Raw genomic sequence first — 17722 nt, 5'->3', positions numbered from 1 at the left:
CTGATAAAAATTACTATAAAAAATAAGAGCCTGGTTGCTGCCCGGACTCATGGAGAGTGGCTGCTCTTAAGTGGGGAATTGCATGCCGCCTGAGAAGGGTGGGGGCCTGTCAAGCAAAGGCAGCCGAGACCCAATCTCGCAGGGCCGGAGGCGAAGGAAAGCAAAGCAGCAGCGAACACTCTGGCCGGAGCAGGCCAACCGCCCGTTTTGGCCCAGCGCCACCAGGAGGCGGGGCTGCAATTCCCTGGAGCCCATTAAAAAGCCAGGCTTAGGCTGGAACCCAGAGAAGAAAACATCTCCAGAAGGCAAGAAGCAGGAGCTATCGGCGAGGCGTCTCTCTTTTTCCAGCCGCGGGAACCTTTTTTTGCCCAGCCTCTCCACCCCATCCCGAGAGACAGGCTTGACGGCGAGGCAAACTTTGAGGACAGCCTCCTGCGGAAGCGGCACGCGTCCCCCTGGAATCGCCACAGATACCGTGCTCAGAGGACTGAGCGGGGGCGCGCGCGCGCGCCTGTCTGGATGAGGCGGCAGGAACCGTGAGCAGTCAAGCCTCGGCCACCCCCTCCGCCAGCCCGCCTTCCCTCCCACCCGCTCCGCAAGATGAGTGCTACGCTCCCGAGCCTCCTGGCCTCGCTGGCCGTCTTGCTCCTGGGGAGGGTGGACCGCCTTGCCGACGCCTGCAGCTGCTCCCCGGTGCATCCGCAACAGGCGTTTTGCAATGCAGATGTAGGTAAGAAAAAATACGGCTGACCGCCCTCCCCTTCTCTGCGGCTCCCCTAGTGGCTTTGCTCGTGGCTTGGTCGACCCCGCATTTCTCTTATCGCGGGCAGCCCCCTTTTCTCCCCTACTGCAAACTCACTTGTTAGCGGCCAAAACAACCCCACCCCTTTATCCTGCAAGGAAAGAGCCGCCTTGGGAGAAACCTGGAAGGGAGCCCGCACGTTGATTCCCGCTTGGCCCCTGCCTGGGTAGCGACCAGCAGTTTCCGTCGTTAGTGCGGGCGTCTGAAAGCCCCCGGGCTGATTCTGCAGATCCCTTTGATTAAAAAAACAACCACCACCTTACTCAAGATTAAAAAAAGAAAGAAAGAAAAAAAGAAAAAGCGAAGTGCCGGCCCCGCTTCGCCTTGCGTTTCGCTTCCTTCCTTTCTCTCTCCCTCCCCGCCTTTCGCTTTAGCGCGCTCGCTGACCTGATCCACAGGAATTCATTTGAAAGCACAAAGACAACCGCGGACTGAAATTCCTAATTTCTGGCGATGGCTTTCTGCCTGCAAAATGTAGGCTGCTGCCAGACTCTGATGGAACAGCTTCGAAATGGGGAGGGGAGGGGAGGGGAGAAGAGGAAGTATGTGGAAATTGGAAGAGAAACGACCGCAAAACGAAAACTTCACAAAGGCAAGCTTGAACCATATAGGGCCATCTTCTCTGACCCAGAAGGGGAAAGAATCGGTTCCCCCTTAGAAGAATTAATTCCCCCCTTAGACGTGTAAGATTTTAGATCTGTATGGCTTTGAAAAGGCAACATTCAGTTTTGGAATGAAAGGTTGCAGCCAACCTTTTCTAAACCCCACTAATCGTTTGGCAAAAGAGGTAGATCGAATCACTTGCTGGACAGTTCTATTTTGAATGTATACAGAGTTCTCATGTCCCTCTCTGCCTTGAACTCTAAATGCAAATATACTCCTATTGTGCCCTGAGATTTTCCCAGATTTCTCAAACAGTGTTTTCAGGTTGGGCAAAGCAGAATTACAGGGGTTCAAAGAACCAGGGGTTTGGAAAGAAGGAAACCAGAAACGGGGAGGCAAAGGATAAAAAAGCTCCAGGGCTCTGAAGTGGTAGTGGAAATGAATCAGATTTCCATTCCCTATATAAATTATATAAATACAATCTCTTTACAGTCTCTTAAAACTCCTGACTCAGGGGTAGAACATTTTTGGTTTTCCTCTAACAGAAGCTGGAGTCTGTTTTAAGTGTTGCTATGTTCACCCTGCTGTGTTTTTGCTTTTAGTTGTATGTCATTAAAGCTTTTTTTCCCATTAATGAGTGCTTTGAGCAGCCTTCCAGCAACCACTGGTCCCTTAGCTGTGGGCTTTTTGCTTGCTCCATCATCTTCAACATACTTCCTGTGTGGTAATCAAGCCAGAGGCCCAAAGTTTTTGTGGGAGGGGGTGGGAGTGAGGGTGGGGAAATCAAACTAAGAGCTGTTGTTCACAGAGTAATGTAGCAATATCTGAAGACAGATGTAAAATCACCCTGAGGGACCCAAAATTTATTCCCAGTATTTGACAGCCTCCATCTGCCTAGTAACAAAAAAAAGTACTTAAGAGGTACAGGTAGTTCTTGATTTATGGCCACAGTTGGGATTGCAATTTTGGTTTGCTAAGTGATTTGGTTGTTAAGTGAGTGATCATGTGACTGGACCTAATTTTACGACCATTTTGACTGTGGTCAGCAAATTGGGTGGTTGATAAATGAATCATGGGGTTGTTAAGTGAATCTGGCTTCCCCAAATGACTATGTTTGTTGGAAGCTGTCTGGAAAATGGCAACCATTGTAAAAGCGAGCTGGTTGCCCAGCACCCAAATTGTGATCACATGACTGTGGGGTGGTTCGATGGCTATAATTTCAAGGATGGATCGTAACCCAGTTTTTCATTGTAACTTTGAACCATTGTTAAATAAATGGTCAAAAATTGAGGACAACCTATAATTGGTTTGGGGATAATTTCTTTGGCCTGAGATCAGAAAATTAAGAGCCATCTCCTTCTGCCTTCGTAACCTTTGGATTCTGATCCAGTGGTCCAAAGGCAGTCAGATTATCATTTGGAACCCAAAACCAAAGTGAAGGCATAACCTGAATATATGAAATAGTAATAAGGGGGAGAGCATTTCTGAACCTACATCTTGTCCTAGCTTCTGAACAATTGTACAAGGTTCCCAAGCAACTGAGATTCAAGAATTGGTTGCCCATTTAATTCTTTCTGCTTCACCTGCCAGTTTGGGAATATAAGATTCTGAAGGCCCTTCATAGTAAGCTTTTTCTTATTTCAATTCCATCCAGAGTTGTGCATTGTGGGTAGTTGCTTTTTGTGCGAGCGGAAAAATGTCTCCAGCAAAGCCTCTGTCCCAGTATGGCTGAGGCCCTCATGAGAAAAAACACACTCCTTGTTTCCATGTTGATTTAATCAAGGCCTTGTGATATCATCATCATCGTGTCCCTTTTTCTTGGCAGTTGGAAAGAAAGAATGAACGAGTTAAAGGAGAGAGACTCTTTTTTTACCCGTTGGCTCGGTTGCATCCTTCTTCACTTGTTGCTCTTTCTTTTTTTGACATTATCTTTTTCTTTTCCCAATTTGCTAAGCTTGGAATCTATTGAAAACACTGGATCTGACAGGGTTGGGCTTCAGTTTCATATTTTTCTCCCTGTGAAATTCCTTTTATTAAACCTTAACTTAATAAGCAAACAACTCAGCCCTCATTTTTCTGGGTCTTGCTCTACAGTTGGGATTTGGAAATATTTTGGCGGGGCAGTTTATCTGTCTCACTGATTCTGACTGTCAGGATTTGCAGAATTGGTATGCCCAAGCTGCCTTCCTTAATTTTGTAATGTCTCCAGGAACTGACTGGCTGCTCTCGGCAGCAATTGTTTGTAGTTTCATTTTACTATCCAGTATTTCTTCCGTCCATGAGAATTTCTGAGTCAAAGAATTTTTGCACTAGGGTCTTGTGACTTTTTCAACCGCAAAGACTCCCTTCTGTTTCTTAGAATTAGCTGAAATCCTTGTTTGCACTTCTTGGATATTGAGACAATCCTTCTAGGAGCAGTTCTCTTGGGTTAATATCAACTATGCCACCAGTCTATAGCCAAGGTGCCCTGCTGAACCCCTTGTGCTTTTGCAATTTGAAATTATATTACATATTTTAATTATCCAGGGAAGCACTGTATTAATCTTTTGGAACAGCCAAACATACACACACAAACACACACACATACACACGTATTATACAAACACACAAACACAATTTCAAGATTTGTAGGGTCTTAAACACTAGAAGAATTTGATTTTACAAGTCTTTGTGAAACCCTACTTTGTCAAATTCAAGGTGTATAGCTGCTGATGTGATAATAATCCTGTTTGTATTTAATCTTCACAGTACTCTTTATTTTTACAGATTGCCCTATTCACTTATTTCTAGTATCCCTTAAATTGGCTACCACAGTACGGCTTTTCATCAACCAGAACAAGTTTTGAAAAGGAAAATTAACAGCTTGATAGCAGTGTGGTCGATATATGAGAGAATCCATACTGATTAATAATTTTACTTTAAATAATATATTTTTCTGTTTTAATTTTAACAGCTGGAATCTAAGCTGTACCAATAGAGAAGAATATTTGTAGCTCAGGCATGAACTGAGTTCTAGTTTTTGTTCAACTCTGAGTTACATTCTTTTCAATCCAAAGTATAAAGTAATTGTTTTCACAAAACACTAACAATACTCGCAAGAAAAATAGATGAGCCTCCTTTGTTTCTTTCCAAATTTCATTAATATTTCAGAACATCGGTTCCCTGAACATAGAATGGAGTATAATTATTCTGGATCTTTTGGGTATTACAGAGGGAAATTACTTGATGTAGAACCACACAGGAAAATATAGGTCATAATAGAAGATTCAGTATGAAAAATGATGGGGAGAGAACTACTTGGCAATAGACTACACAATATGTTGATTTTCCAGAGATGTGGCAGTTGTCTGTAGTGACAGAAACAATAGACATCTGACAGACATCTGAGAACCAAACCTAGGTGGCTCAATGGAAAAAGAGAAGGACTGGTCATGTTTCAGAATAAATAAATAGTGTGTTGGGGGGGGGAGTTCTCAGTGGGATGTTGGTATATTGGTATGTAGTCTATGTGTTAGCAGAAGGTTTGAATGAGGAGAAAGAATCCACTGATTTAAAAACATGACATGTTTTACATACTACACATAGAACAGACTCAATTATAAAACATTGAGTACGCCACTTCAAAACAAAGTTTTCTGGGAGCAGGACAAGCACAGCAGGACAGATTTGGAGTAAGAAATACACACTGAAGGCCTATGCAATACTATTTTCTTTCCACAACTAGAAGTTTAGCAACATTTTTTGCTTCCATCTATTGCAGGCAATAGTACATACAGAGCTCTAATTAGGTTTCTTCCCTGAAGATGCACTGCTTTTGGACTTTTAATCTACTGAAAGTAGGCAGTTGGTAGCTTTACAATCATTGGTATAGCTAGATACAATGGCGGAAGAGTGACACACATGTGACAATATCATAGTGCAAAACCTGCCCATGAATTCTTGCCTCCCTCTGCTGAACATAAGTATGACATCATAGGACTTGCATCATGACCTTGTAATGTGTATTTCATCAGTTGCCTTCCACTTTTCCCTTATATGTTTAAGATTTGTAATGATTGGGGCTATAATCCCGAGTTTCTTCTAATAGCCAGGACTGATGGAATCAAAGTTCAAAGTATCTGAAGGACTTCTGATTATTTCTACTGTAAGGAAAAATAAACCCTCAGACCACATCCTATTCAGGGAGAACAGAGCTGGTTTTTGATTATGTTTTTTTTCTGGGTACGCTTGGGATTTTCTGCAGATTTCTGCCATTTTAGAAGAGGAAACAAAGAAAGCTGTATCAGATCAGACTGATGAGCCACCTAATCCAGTGTCCTCTACATTGTTTGGCATTTTGGTGGTTATAAACAGACTCCTTTCCCAGCACAGTTGAACCTAGAGCCTTTTGAAGGCTGTGTAGTACCACTGAACTACAATTTATCACCAAACACTGGACAGAAAAATAAATGAGCTAGTTATAAATCAATCCCTGGTCTCCTCCTTTTCCTATTTCAGCAGAAAGATATTGAAGCAGGAAATTAGCTTGGGCAAGAAGAGCATAGCTGGTATCAAATCATGGACACCAAGATGACTAAGATAAGATACACCAGTCTCTTACACCTTGGATTTTTAAACTTTTAAAAAGTTATATTTAAAAATCAATCCAATCAAAACATTTTGTTGCTCCCAGTTAAGAAAATACTTTGTCTTGCTGTCCAACCTGCACATTGCAACTGTATAGGCATCTGACTTTTATTTCAGATTAGCAGCAGATGAGGGGCAGGGGAAAATATTACTCTGGGAACCCACAGGGAATGGGGAGATTGTTGCTGTCTTCACTATCATATGCTACCTGAGAGATTTCTTCTTTCTGCCATAATGGTAGAATTGGCCCCGGTGATTGATTTAAATATGGTAGTCATGCAACTACATGAGTTCCTGCTGCAGACATTTGTCCCCTGCTTAAGAACTTCTAGGGGCATTTCCAGATGGGGAAAAAATCAAAGCCAGAGGGGTTCTTTTGATGTGCTTAGGCCATCTCCCCTTGCTTATGTAGGCACACACCCATATGCTCATTTATGCTCCTTTTAACTTCCCTTGGGAAGCTCTCTTGGCTGACATGGTACTTGGAGGAACAACAGATGTCTGTTTACTCACATTCCTTCGCATGGAATTGTGGTAGAGTTTGCAGAGTCTATTGTAGCAGCCACAACACTATGCTATTTTTATTTGCATTGTTTTGAGCCATGCAGCCACAAAAGTCCAGAAACCTTTGTACAACTGCAATCAGCTCCTGCCATTGAACTGTCCTACAGATCTAGAGTCTGTGGCAGCAGCTTGCTATGAATAATATTGGATACTTGGTGACTATTAGACAATAACCTCTTTTCCCATGACTTTTAAGTGTCACACAGGAAAGCCCCCCCCCAATACCATGTCTGTTACATCAGATCAGCATGTGATATAAGGAATTCAGATCCCATCTGAACCATAACTTTGCTTATAAATTGATAATGCACATGATTTTGGGAGTATACATTCAGGATTGAAGCATCACACTGAGACAAGGATATTTGTGTAAAGAACCTTCCCACTCTTAATTCCCTTACCTCCTTTCTTTTGCAGGATCAAGCCCTAATTCCTTCAACCCTCTCCCTTTCTACCTGTTTTAAAACTTCAAAAGTAGAGCCTACCTTGGCCAGCACTAATGGGCTGGCTTCATGTTCTTGCTGAAAATATTCCTTTGTCAAATAACTCTTTTTTCCTTTTCAAATAACTTTTATTTTGATGTTTTAAAAGTAATTAGATAGGAGTGAATATACACACACATAATGCTTGCAAAAAAGGAAAAGGCAAATATGTTCAGTATATAGAGAGGAGAGAGGTAAGAACAGCTAAGGTTGGATATGATTTTGTAAATGGGTTTAGGCTGCCAGAATTATGAACTGAGACCTACTGTACTTAGCAGCAATTGAAAGTGCTGAGAGGTTGAGATTTTTAGGAGTTTATCTTTGCCCATGAGTGTGTGTCAAGCTTATAGCAGCCACTCACAACCAAGAATATAAATTCTTAAAGTCTTACTAACCAGGTTTAGTCTTACTAACCTTTTATTGAAAAGGAAAACAATGATTATCTTGGCTTACTGAATACCTTTACGTTAGCTTCCCATTATCTACTAAGTTTGCTTAGGTCAGAGATTTCTTGATCTTAACACCTGAAGATACCCTGGTTAAATAGCTATCCATTTTCCTAGTAAAAGAGAAAAATGGAAATGTTCCAAATTTGGAACGATTTGTAAGATGAAATCATCTTTCCCAAGCCATTGGGTATTCTGATTGCTATACCAAATGAAATATTGGCCTATCCCTTTGAAAAATATTTCTGGATGTTATCAGGTGATTGCAAGGAAAATTAAGGTGGTGTTCCTTTCCTTTCCAAATGAGCATTTAATATTGCCAACTTTGGTTCTTTTTGAACTGCTTTTTCTTTATATATTTTTCTTTTTACCAATTTCTTCCTTTCTCTCTTACACATACATACAACTAACATATGCTGCATTGCTTACTACCCTATTTACTTTATTTCAGTCTGATTTATCCTGATTTAAATTCTTAGAATAAAAATAGAAGATTCATAGTAACTCTCAATGGCTGCCTTAGAATAAACTAAACGTTGAATTGTGAACAAAGTAAAACCAAAAAAAGTCCAGAAAATATTTGCAGAATATTGAAAATGACTACATTGAAAATCTTATAGTAATTATAGTAAGAAAAAAAATACAATATTGTCGTTTTAAAGTAAATGGTTATGTAGACTTTGCATATAAGCACCCTATTTTGTCACAATAGTTGAGGGTGAAGGTTTGTTCTCTGAGCTTGTGGGTTGGTTTTCAAACATTTCGTTACCAGGCTAGGTAACATCGTTAGAAGAATTTAGGGGATGTCAGTGATTTAGGGGATGACAATAGTTATGTGTATAAGTAAAAAAACTAGGAAGATTAAAAAAAAAACCTTGATTCCTGGTAATACAGGTGGCAATACAGAAATAGTTTACCATTGATACCTTCTTTCCAATTTTCTTATTTTTCAACTTCCCAATAGCCTACAATCCTCGCATCTCAACCATGTATTAAGCAGTCCTGATTCAGATTTTTTCTTCTTCTCAAGGTTAACCAAGGCAACCCTTGGCACTTTCCATCACTTTATAGTATCTTGAATGAGTTCATGAAATCCACAAATTTGTGAATGCCTCCAATCTGTCACTGTTTGCCAAAAAAAAATCATGGATATGTCTCAGATCACCAGATGTTAAGCTCAATTTGGAGGAGATTTTCTCTTTTCTTATGTGAGAACTGACAATGTTACACTAAACATAAAGTTGGCCATTTTGTCTGTCCCAAACCTGTGGGTAGCAAGGGTGGTAATTTAGGACTATGGTGTCAGAGCAGGGCAGGGGTGAAATCTACTTACCTTACTTACAAGCTCGGAAGTCCACATGATGCCCATGTGCATTTGCACCGCTCGTGCGCACATGTCACATGCAAGCACAGACCTTTTGTGCATGCGCAAAACCTGCACATGCGCAGAAGGTAAAAAACACATTAATGACACCTGGGCAGTGGGTGTTGCTGGTGGTTCGGCGATCGCTACTGGATCACCGAACCACCAGCCACGATCGCTACCGGATCACGAGATCCGGTCAGAACCGGAAGCATTTCACCCCTGGAGCAGGGGTGTTTTCTCCCAGATGCTATTCTGGTGTGCGAGAAAAGTTATGACTGGTTCCAGGAGTAAGTTCCTTCTTGTGCCAAATAGCAAATTCTGTGATTATGAGGTAAACTTCTAGCTACTCTTTAATAGCTAAAAAATGCGAAGCCACAATATGTATTTAACACAGCATATGGATTGTCTCTGTGGAGAAGATTTGGATGGGAATTAAGAGAGGGTGGATGTCAAAAGGAGAGGGGATTTGAAAACTGATTTTATGTTCTAATAGTTATTAAAACAGGGACTACACTCAAACATCATGTTAAACCAAAACCAGACAGTGTGTAGGATGTGTTAACTGAACCAGCATCATTTCCTTTTTGGCTGAGAATACTGAAAGATTAAGTCGAAATATTTCATTTAATGAATATTTTATTTAATTCAGTTTTCCGTTCAGGCATGCCTATGTAAGGAAGGTGGGTGGTTTTCAAATGTGGGCAGTAATGGGAAGAGCTGAAGTTTGCTTAAAGTAAATTCTACCTGCAAGAAGTAAGGTTGTGATGAAATGTAAAACAAAAATGGAGCGTCTTATTTTCTGTTCTGTTGAGGGCAGTTTGAAGAAAGCAATGGGTGGGGTCAGAGTCAAAAGCGGGAGGGAACCTGTCTGACACTCCCTCTCACTTTCTGGTATGGTCTTCTCATTTTTCAGAAGTATAAAATCATGAGAGAGAGAGAGAGAGAGAGAGAGAGAGACTGTTCTTGGTATGGGTTGTCCAATTTAAAATAAATAAAATGACCATTTGAGTGCTTTAAATTTAGGCTAGCTTTATGCGTGTTTAACTGTGTCAGCTTCTTCCTCTAGAAAATAATCTATTGTAATCTGGGAGAAAATGATGTTGAGAGTACTCTTGTGAGATGAATTTTTATTTTAAAAAATTGTCCTTAGGAAACAATCTTGAATGCAAACAGTTTTGTTAGCTATGCATTTAGAACTCTGCATTTCTGGTTCTGTTTACAGCTGGAAAATAGAAAATCAGCTCTCCTGTTTTTGAAAATTTCAGAGACTGGTAGGACTGCCACAAGCAGTAGGAGTAGCCACTAGTGCTCTAATTTGGATTGTACTGATTGTACTGTGTTGTTTTTAATCCAAAAAAAGCACCTGACTGATGTTCATCCATCCTGGCTATTTAAGCTGCCTATTTAGCCCTTGCAAGTGGTTTAGGTTAAAGCCTTGGACTTCTCCAAAGAAAAAGGCAGAGAGGCCATTGGGTCCCTTGCTATGGTAACTGCTAGGAATGTGAGTTGCATCAACTCGGGCTTAATCAAATTTTTGTGGATGGATGTGCTGTAGAAAAATATCCAAATTAGCCAACAATGAACAACAAACAGGAATGAACAAAGCAAAGAGCAATGGAGCTATAATTGCTCTGGCCTGATTTTAGTCGTATTTCGGTAGTGAACAGGGACATCAGGCAAATGTATAAGAACACAAATGCTGGTCACCATTAGTCTCTGCCAGATTCCTGGTGTGAAATTAATTTTTGAGAGGGACCATTCTTTGACTTGCAGAAAGACTAAAGAGATGTGCATAATCTTAAGTAAGCAATCAAGCTCATAAACAGAGAAACTTAACAGAAAATCTTGGCTGCTGCCGCCAGTAAAGCAAGACCTATCATTCATATTAGAATAAAGGCATATGCATGTGTGTAATGTAAAAGAAACTGATGAGTGATGGGAGGTGTGAGGAGCTACGGGAAACAGATGGAAGACCTAAATTGCCAGTGTGATATCTCTACATTGGAAGTACAACATAGAGGTATTACCAGCTGAGCTGCTGTATCTGTGAATAATTTGGTGAGGCATATTTAGAAGATTCTGGCTTCCATTTCACAACCTCAGATACAAGTTTCCCTTGTTTGAGGATAATACAAAGATGTACAACAGCTGAGCGTAGTATAGAAAAAGTAATTTAGGGAATAGAACAGCAAGCCAAATAAATGAAAGAGATGGGATAAGAACAGGATATTCAGCTAAGTCTCCTTTAACCAAGACAATTCAAAATACCTTTCCAGCCTCAAATACCTACCATCCAATCAAGCTATCCTTGCTTCCATCACATCCATGCACTGATTCAGTTCTGAAAGGAACACAAGAAAGCTCCCTGTTAATTTTCCTTTGATCTCAATCCAGGGGTGAAATCCAGCAGGTTCTGACAAGTTCTGGAGAACCAGTAACGGAAATTTAGAGTAGTTCAGAGAACTGGTAGCGGAAATTTTGAGTAGTTTGGAGAACCAGCAAATGCCACTTCTGGCTGGCCCCAGAGTGGGGTGGGAATGGAGATTTTGCAATATCCTTCTCCCAGGAGTGGAGAGGGAATGGAGATTTTGCAGTATCCTTCCCCTGCCATGCCCACCAAGCCACACCCACCAAGCCACGCCCACAGAATTGGTAGTAAAAAAAACTGGATTTCATCAGTCTCAATCCAACTGCAACTGCTATTGTTCTTTAATATGTTTGCCTGAGATGGGGCAAGGGGGTGACACACCTGTTTGTTTAAGCCCAGTTTTATGTATAAAATAAGGTGGAGATGACTGAAAGGTGGGGGAATGATATATTGCTGGTAGAAAGCTAAATTCTGCTAACATGGGAATCTATCTTTTTGCCCCCAAAGATATATTATTTCTTGAATGACAGAAATTCTATTAAAGGCTGCTTTGTGAGAGCAAGAATATAGTTTGACTTCCATAAAGCTGTGAGAAGGGGGGCACTGAGCTCTTTAAATGTCATCAAGGCCAATTGTATTGATTACATGCTGTCTCTAAGGCAATGCCAGAATTCTTCACGGAGTAATAAATATGCTTGCTGAGACTTGATTTGCTTGGCAACATATTTCAGGGACTGTGAGTAAAATCCAGGCAAGCAGACTGATAGGAAGACATAAGATGATGGGAAAGGAAAGGCTAATAGATCACTGTGTGAAAAGAAAGTTATATTGCCAGCCCTTGACTTACAGTCACAATTGAGCTCAACAATTCTGTTGCTAAATGAGGCGGTTGTTAAGTGAGTTGCACCTCATTTTACAACCTTTTTTCCACAATTGTTAAGTGTATCACTGCAGTTGTTAAGTATAATGAGGTCATCAAGAGAATCTGGGTTCCCCCATTGACTTTGCTTGTTGGGAGCCAGCTGGGAAGAATACAAATGGTGATCACATGACCCCAGGACAGTGCAACTGTCTTAAATACATGCCAGTTGCCAAGCTCCTGAATTTTGATCATGTGACCATGGGAATGCATAACCAAAGCGATTAAGTGTGAAAAATGGTCTTGAATCACTTTTTTCAGTACATTTGTGACTTTGAGCGGTCTCTAAACAAATAGCTGTAAGTCAAGGATTACCTGTAACTGGATGTATGAACAGATCCAAATGGGGAGGACTGATTGCTAATGGAATCCCTCAGGACAGCTGTCTCATCACCGTACCAAATTGCCATTGGTGTATCTTATACTAGCAAACATCACTTCATTCTGCTACTTTTCCCATAGGAATTTGTCTGGAACATCTAACATGGAATGTCTTTAATCCTAATCATTATTATATGTTGCAATGCCATTATTTTAGATCTCTAAATTATAACTGAGATCATGTTCCTAATATGTATTTTGTAGGTTCTCTGTCTTTATATTTACCAATATATTACAGTTTTGAAAAGCCCTGCTGGCTTTTTGCATTTGTACACATACTGTTGAAATCTTGGCTTTGACTCATTTGCCTATTTCTCATTGTAACACAGTTTATTCAGATAATTTTATATAGCAATACAGTATGTTGCAATGATATATTTATCTAGGTTAAGGTATTTCTCATAGCTCTTAAAGGTAGTCATTTAATAAAGTAGAAATCAGAAAAAACATGCTACCTCATAGTATGTGGATTGTTATGTTAAATTTATCCTTATGTTTCTATAGATCTCTTTATTTCAGTGCCTCGGTCTGGTCCCTTCATTGCTGCGTCAAAGTGGAGCATAGATGATCAATAAATTATTTCTTCTGCCATGTGATGAAGGGCTCGTTAAGATGGGATTGGGTAGCCTGCTGGCTGCTGTATTCACACAATTTGATCTGTAACCTCACCTACCCTCAGGGTATCTATGGTGACAAAAATTAAGGTTGCTACATAATTCCATTCGCAATGGGCTAAGTTACTGTAATTTCTTTCTTATTGAAGACCTACTTGAAATCAAGTAAAAACTTGCACAAAGGCAGTTCATTTGATTTTATTGCTATGATGACTGAAATGTGATCTGCAGAATGATGGGATCCATCTTTACAAGGTGCTAAAAGCAGGGTTGAGTTTCATGAGCTTCTGAGTTGGTGTAATACCCCCGTGGGAATCTGCAGTCATTTGTTGTGAAGAATCAGTCCAACCAAATATGCAAGATTTTATTGCAGCTGCTTGCAAATGAAATATGGCAACTACTGTTTACACCTGTTATGAACAAAAGGTATTGTATACTGTTTGCCAGCTAGAATATTATATAATGATCTAGCTAGCAAACAATGATCCATAGGGAAAATAGAGGCCTTATTAGTCAGGCATTAACCACCACCCCTTAAAACCAAGAATCTTCTTTTCTTAGGGTGGCACAAAATGTATACAATGTATTCAGAAAGTATTCAGACTCCCTTCACTTTTGTCACTTTTGTTATGCTGCAGCCTGAAATTCATTTTTTTCCTCAATAATAACGAAGTGAAAACAGAATTTTAGAAATGTCTATAAATTTATTAAAAAGAAAAAAACTGAACATCACATTGACATAAGTATTCAGACCCTTTGCAACAACACATGAAATTTAGCTCTGATGCCTCCCATTTCTCTTGATTGTGGCTCTCATGTTCCTACACCTTGACTGGAGTCCACCTGTGGTAAATGAAAGGGATTGGACATGATTTGGAAAGGCATACATCTCACTATAGAAGGCCTCACAGCGGACAATGCATATTATAGCAGAGCAAAAGCCATGAGGTCAAAGGAACTGCCTGCAGAGCTCAGAGACAGGATTATTGCAAGGCGATTATTGGAAAGCTACAATAAAATTTCTGCTGCACTGAAGATTTCTAAGAGTACAGTGGCCTCCATAATTCTCAAATGGAAGAAGTTTTGTACAACCAGGACTCTTCAAGAACTTCTCTTCCAGTCAAACTCGGAGGAGGGCCTTAATAAGAGAGGTGACAAGAACCTATGGTCACTCTGACTGAGCTCCAGAGATCATGTGTGGAGATGGGACACAGTTCCAGAAGGACAGCCATCACTGCAGCCTTCCACCAATCTGGAATTGTGGCAGAGTGGCTAGACAGATGCCTCTCCTAGTGCAAAATACATGAAAGAACACTTGGAGTTTGCAAAGAAGCACCTGAAGGACTCTCAGACTGTGAGGAAAAAGATTCCTCTGGTCAGAGGAAAACAAAATTGTACTGTTTGGCCTCACTTCTAAATGTTATGTCTGGAGGAATCCAGACACCGCTCATCACCTGCCCAATACCATCCCAAAAGTGAAGTATTGTGGTAGCAGTATTGGGCTGTGAGGGTGTTTTTCAGCAGCAGAGACTGGGAGACTGGTCAGAGTTGAGGAAAAGCTGAATGGAGCAAAGTACAGGGATATCCTCAATGAAAACCTGTTCCACAGCAGTTGGGGCCTCAGACTGGCCCCAAGGTTTACTTTCCAACATGACAACGATCCTAAGCATACAGCCGAGACAACACAGAAGTGGCTTAGGGACAACTCTGTGAATGTCCTAGAGTGGCCCAGCCAGAGCCCTGACTTGGACCCTATTGAACATCGCTGGAGGGACCTGAAAATGGCTGTTCACTGATGGTCACCATCCAACCTGACTGAGCTTGAGTGGATTTGCAAGTTAGAAGGGCAGAAAATTCCCCAATCCAGGTGTGCAAAGCTTTTCGTGCCATATTCAGTAAGACTTGAGGCTGTAATTGATGCCAAAGGTGCTTCAGCAAAGTATTGAGTGACGGGTCTGTGATATTTCAGTTTTTTCTTTTTAATAAATTTACAGATATTTCTAAAATTCTGTTTTCACTTTATCATTATGGGGTACTGAGTGTAGATTAAGATGAGAAAAAAAATGAATTTCAACAAATCGGGCTGCAGCATAACAAAACTGACAAAAGTGAAGGGGGTTTGAATACTTTCTGAATGCACTGTATATAGGAATCAAATATATATGCTCCTCAATCCTCTCTCTGCCCCTCTCCCATTTCTTTCTCCTTCCTCCCAGCCTCCTCCTTCAGAACTTGGCTAAGAAAACCCAAAGCAGCAAATTCCCTTCTACAAAGCCACTCTGTTCAGCACAGAAATCTTCTTTCTACGAGGTTGCATTTTTTGACAGTGATTCAGTGGCACGTGAGTGGAAAAGCCTGGAGCCATAGCTATTAGCTAGGCCTAAAAATTCAGCTGCTGTCACACAGTTGTCTCAGCCAGACCAAAGGCATCCAAGTCAGGCCACAGGCAGTTTCAAGAGACAGAAAGGGGTGGGGGGACGGGATTCTGAACTACAATTGATGATGGCTGTACCAGATGTGTAGTTCTACTCTAGAGCCCTAAAACTGGGAAGCCTATTTGCTTTTCTTATGTGATACCACCAAATTGACCAGGCCAGGAAATCAACTTCAAAAGAAGGCTAAAACAAAAGTAGTTCTATCAAGAATTGCTATAATTACAGAACCTTGCAAGTCTGATTGTGCTGTATCGTCTCCTTCATAATTTCTGTAAATTGGAAATGTGTTTGTTTAAGCCTCTTGCCTTTTTTTTTGTGGACTTGTGATTTCTTTTACCCTCTTGTTTTGTGCACGTTTCTATCAGTTATCTTCCTCCCTGCCATAGAATGATTGAAACACATAGCTAGTAATAAATGCAGAAGGAATCCCTGAGAATTATTAACCCGAAACTGATTTTCAAGATCCTGCTATAAGGGATAACTTAATTCCAAATTCAGCACTTTAATAAAATAATGTTTTCAATAGGACAATGCATGCATGTTAGTACTAGCTTATTTGTAAGTGCCTTTAATGTGGAAAGTATCCAGTGGATGTGATTCATTGAGTGACCAACAGGAAGCCTACAAGTTGCATTTTAGACCGCAAATGAATTCCAACTAATCATCAAGGATTTTACTAAAACTAAAGCAAACTGTTTTGAAAAAAACTGCTCTTGTACTCACACTTGAGAAAATGTTTTCAGAAGCTGTGAGCAAATGAAATATTCCTCATCTCAGTTACCTATTTTCCATTTTGTATGTACTTAACTGGATCATGGGGATATGGAACAGTATGTCAATGCAGATTCTCTAAACCACAAAGATAGGAGTAGATGTAATCCAAGAACTAGATGTACTGGTTTTAAAATCATCTTTTCCTCCTTAAATCAACCCTGTCCCATATCAGTGGTGTATAAAATCTGTAATGCTTTGTCATCTGTGTATTCTCTTGGAGGCAACTTTAGATGGCCTGCTTTTGGTGGGGAGGGAAGAAGTGTGTTTGGGTGTTGTTGACAAGTGTTCATCTGACCCCTACTCTGCTCATCAGCTAGCCTCTGTGTAGCCCTTTGACTTCTGTTGTGTGCCCTCTGCACAATCTCTTCATTTCCCGAGTTCCTTTATATACATACCACCTTTCCCCACTTTGGACACCACTTTCTCACCAATGTATCAGCAAGGGAGAGGAAAGCAGATATTTTTGAATGTTGACAGGTATATTAAACATCCTTGGCAATACATAGGAGCAACCAGCATTGCTAACACTTAGTAAGATTTAAGTAAGCTAGTGCATAATACTAAGGGTAAACTTTGGAAATTGCAAATCGTCTATTTAGAATTATGTTAGAATCTTCTGGGCAATCGCAATGAAAATGAACTACTGCTCAGCTATAGGTACTTATATATTTTGCTTCTATGTGAGGCACATTCAGTACATGTTATTTCCTATCATGAATGAGGGGGCTGGAAATAATCCCTGCCTAAAGCTCTGGAGAATCACTTCAGTTAAAGTAGACAGCGGTTGGGTTCACATTATGTTAAACTATGGTTGGATTTCAACAATAACTTGCTGGGGCTCACATATTGTATTAAATCATCATAACTGGTTGACAAATCAGAAGGCTTAGATTTACACAACACTAAGCCAAAACCAAACCACCTTTTGGCTTGGTGGAATGTGCACATTGAATCATTACTACCCTAGCTGGACCAAACATTTAGTTTTCATTAAAACAGCTATATATGGAAAATTTATTTCTAAGCGGGAATGCTGAGTCAGTTTTGTACTGTTTTTAACAGCGCATGGAAAATCTGTTAACACACACACACACACACACACAAACCTTCTATAGCCAGTAAAACTAGCAAAGTTCTGTGGTATATTGAAGACTAACCAAGATATTGTGGCAGCATATTTGACAAAGCAGACTCTGACTTCATGAAAGCTAAAACGGTGTTTATGATGCCAAGGGTCTCCATTGTTTTTGCTGCCTGCAACAAGTTCACATAGCTGCTCTTCTGGAATGTAGGCCTAATTAAACTGGTTGGCAACATGTGTATGAAAAACACCAGGCTTAGC

The 17722-nt window shown here is 40.5% G+C and overlaps 1 protein-coding gene across 1 annotated transcript in view; it reads left to right on the top strand.

Moving 5' to 3' along the window:
• The first annotated feature begins 274 nt into the window (after nucleotides 1-274).
• The window catches only part of TIMP2 (TIMP metallopeptidase inhibitor 2), a 30221-nt gene continuing 12773 nt past the window's right edge, over nucleotides 275-17722 (top strand). Inside the window, exon 1 of the mRNA XM_058173885.1 lies at nucleotides 275-730. Coding sequence (XP_058029868.1) covers nucleotides 601-730 — 130 coding nt within the window. The 5' untranslated portion in view covers nucleotides 275-600. The remainder of the gene's footprint in view (nucleotides 731-17722) is intronic.

This window comes from Ahaetulla prasina, chromosome 2 (genome assembly GCF_028640845.1).
Source record: "Ahaetulla prasina isolate Xishuangbanna chromosome 2, ASM2864084v1, whole genome shotgun sequence".
Taxonomy (NCBI): domain Eukaryota; kingdom Metazoa; phylum Chordata; class Lepidosauria; order Squamata; family Colubridae; genus Ahaetulla; species Ahaetulla prasina.
This window is presented reverse-complemented; position numbering and strand designations above follow the sequence as displayed.